Source organism: Macrobrachium nipponense, chromosome 14 (genome assembly GCF_015104395.2).
Source record: "Macrobrachium nipponense isolate FS-2020 chromosome 14, ASM1510439v2, whole genome shotgun sequence".
Classification (NCBI taxonomy): domain Eukaryota; kingdom Metazoa; phylum Arthropoda; class Malacostraca; order Decapoda; family Palaemonidae; genus Macrobrachium; species Macrobrachium nipponense.
The window spans coordinates 22,802,057-22,804,152 of record NC_087207.1 but is presented as its reverse complement, the minus strand read 5'-3'; the positions used below and the strand labels follow the sequence as shown (position 1 = coordinate 22,804,152).

General features: G+C 43.7%; 1 protein-coding gene across 1 annotated transcript in view; it reads right to left on the bottom strand.

Moving 5' to 3' along the window:
* Positions 1-385: 385 nt before the first annotated feature.
* The window catches only part of LOC135226170 (golgin subfamily A member 6-like protein 25), a 2,878-nt gene continuing 1,167 nt past the window's right edge, over positions 386-2,096 (bottom strand). The window contains exon 1 of the mRNA XM_064265612.1: positions 386-2,096. This exon is cut by the window's right edge and continues 1,167 nt beyond it. Coding sequence (XP_064121682.1) covers positions 537-2,096 — 1,560 coding nt within the window. The 3' untranslated portion in view covers positions 386-536.

Sequence of the window (2,096 nt, the reverse complement as noted above, 5' to 3'; positions counted from 1 at the left end):
AGTCAACTCACAGTGAAGGTGCTCTGTGTTGGCTTGTGACCTGACTGGATAAACCAAAGTGAGGCTGTGAAGTGCAGGCCACAGAGGGGGTGGGACCCTTTGTGGCCTGCACTCCACTGCTCCTCTTTGCTTCATTCTGCGAGGTCAGCAACCACCATGTCGAACATGTGGTACTGGAGATGCACAGACAACTAATAGTGGGGGTGTTCTGTGACTGCCTGCTGATCTGGCAGGTCAGACCGAGATAAGGCAGCAGGAAGCATGCTTCACAAGGTAGGGGGGGACACAGGCCACTGGGTGGGGGAACTCAGTGGGAAATGTGTGCCTACCCTGTGTAGCATGCTTTCTGCTGCTGCACCTTGGTTTGGCCTGCAAGGTCGGCAGCCAGTCATGGAACACCCAGCACTGTCAGATGCCTGTGTGTCACTATTGTCACCTGCACCACAAAGTCCAGGCCACCACTGGATTCAGAGCACCTCTCCATCTGAGTACTGCATCAAAAGCAGGATCCTGGCCTATTGTTCGACCATAGGAGATTAATCTGCTGCATCTATTGGTGACCAACAGCTACCATCCTCAATGGCTGATGTCCCAGCCGCGCTGCTTGAGCCCTTTTCAGCACTGCTTTGTCCTTTTAAAATGTCCTTCACAATATCATTTACGGCTGACCACTGATTTTTTAAGTATCCTGTGTTCTCCTCTTGGTCACAGCAGTACTCCTGGTGACTTACATTTTCTTGTTCATTTCTTCCACCCTCTTCCTTTCCTGTATTTTCTAACAGGTTATTTCTGTGAGTAATTCCATTGAAAAGCCTCATCAACAAGAATTTATCTTGCTTCCTTAGAGCTTCTGCCTGCTTTCTTCGCCATTCTCTGTTGTGTATCTCTTCCTTTGCCTTAGCGGCCTCCGCTGCCTGACATTTCTTTTGTAATTCTTCACAATTTTCTGTGAGCTCTTGCAGCTTCTCTAGGTTCTGTTTCTCAGTCCTTGCTCTCAATTTTTCTTTCACATCTGATTCCTCACATTTTTGCCTCCACATATTTAATTCTTTCTCCTTTTCCTGTATTGCCTGTTGCCACTTCATTTCCATTGTTAGTTTCATCTCTTGTTCCTCTTTCCACAACTTCTCCATTTGGTGACTGGAACAGAGGGCCTTTTCTAATTTATCTTCCATGGACTCTTTACTCTTTTCCAGTTTTTTTTCTTTGGCCAGCAATTCCTTGATTTTTTGTTCCAATAGCTCCTTTTCTTCCTTTTGTTGAGCTTCTTTCGCCAACAAGTCTTTGACGGAAACATACAACTCGTCAACCATTTCCTCATAATTTTTTGTTAGCTCAACCTTTTCATCTTTTTCTTTGTTCAGGAGCTTTTCCAGTTCCTCCACTGTATTTAGAGTATCTCCTAGTTTTTCTGCCAAATACTCTTTTTCTTCCTGACTTTTCTTTTGTAACTCTTCACAATTTCCTGTGAGCTCTTGCAGCTTCTCTAGGTTCTGCTTCTCAGTCCTCTCTCTCAACCTCTCTTTCACATCAGATTCCTCACATTTTTGCCTCAACATATTTAGTTCTTCCTCCTTTTCCTGCATTGCCTGTTGCCACCTAATTTCCATTGTTAGTTTCATCTCTTGTTCCTCTTTCCACAACTTCTCCATTTGGTGACTGGAACAGAGGGCCTTTTCTAATTTATTTTCCATGGACTCTTTACTCTTTTCCAGTTTTTTTTCTTTGGCCAGCAATTCCTTGATTTTTTGTTCCAATAGCTCCTTTTCTTCCTTTTGTTGAGCTTCTTTCGCCAACAAATCTTTGACGGAAACATACAACTCGTCAACCATTTCCTCATAATTTTTTGTTAGCTCAACCTTTTCATCTTTTTCTTTGTTCAGGAGCTTTTCCAGTTCCTCCACTGTATTTAGGGTATCTCCTAGTTTTTCAGCCAAATACCCTCTTTCTGCCTTAAGCCTTCCCTCTTCTGCCAACAAACCTTTAATGTGGGTGTAAAGGTCTTCAATCCTTTTTTCATAGATATTTGCCAGCTCCAGGTTTTGCTGTTTCTCCATCTTGAGGACCTTTTCCATCTCCTTCACGTTCCTAAGGGC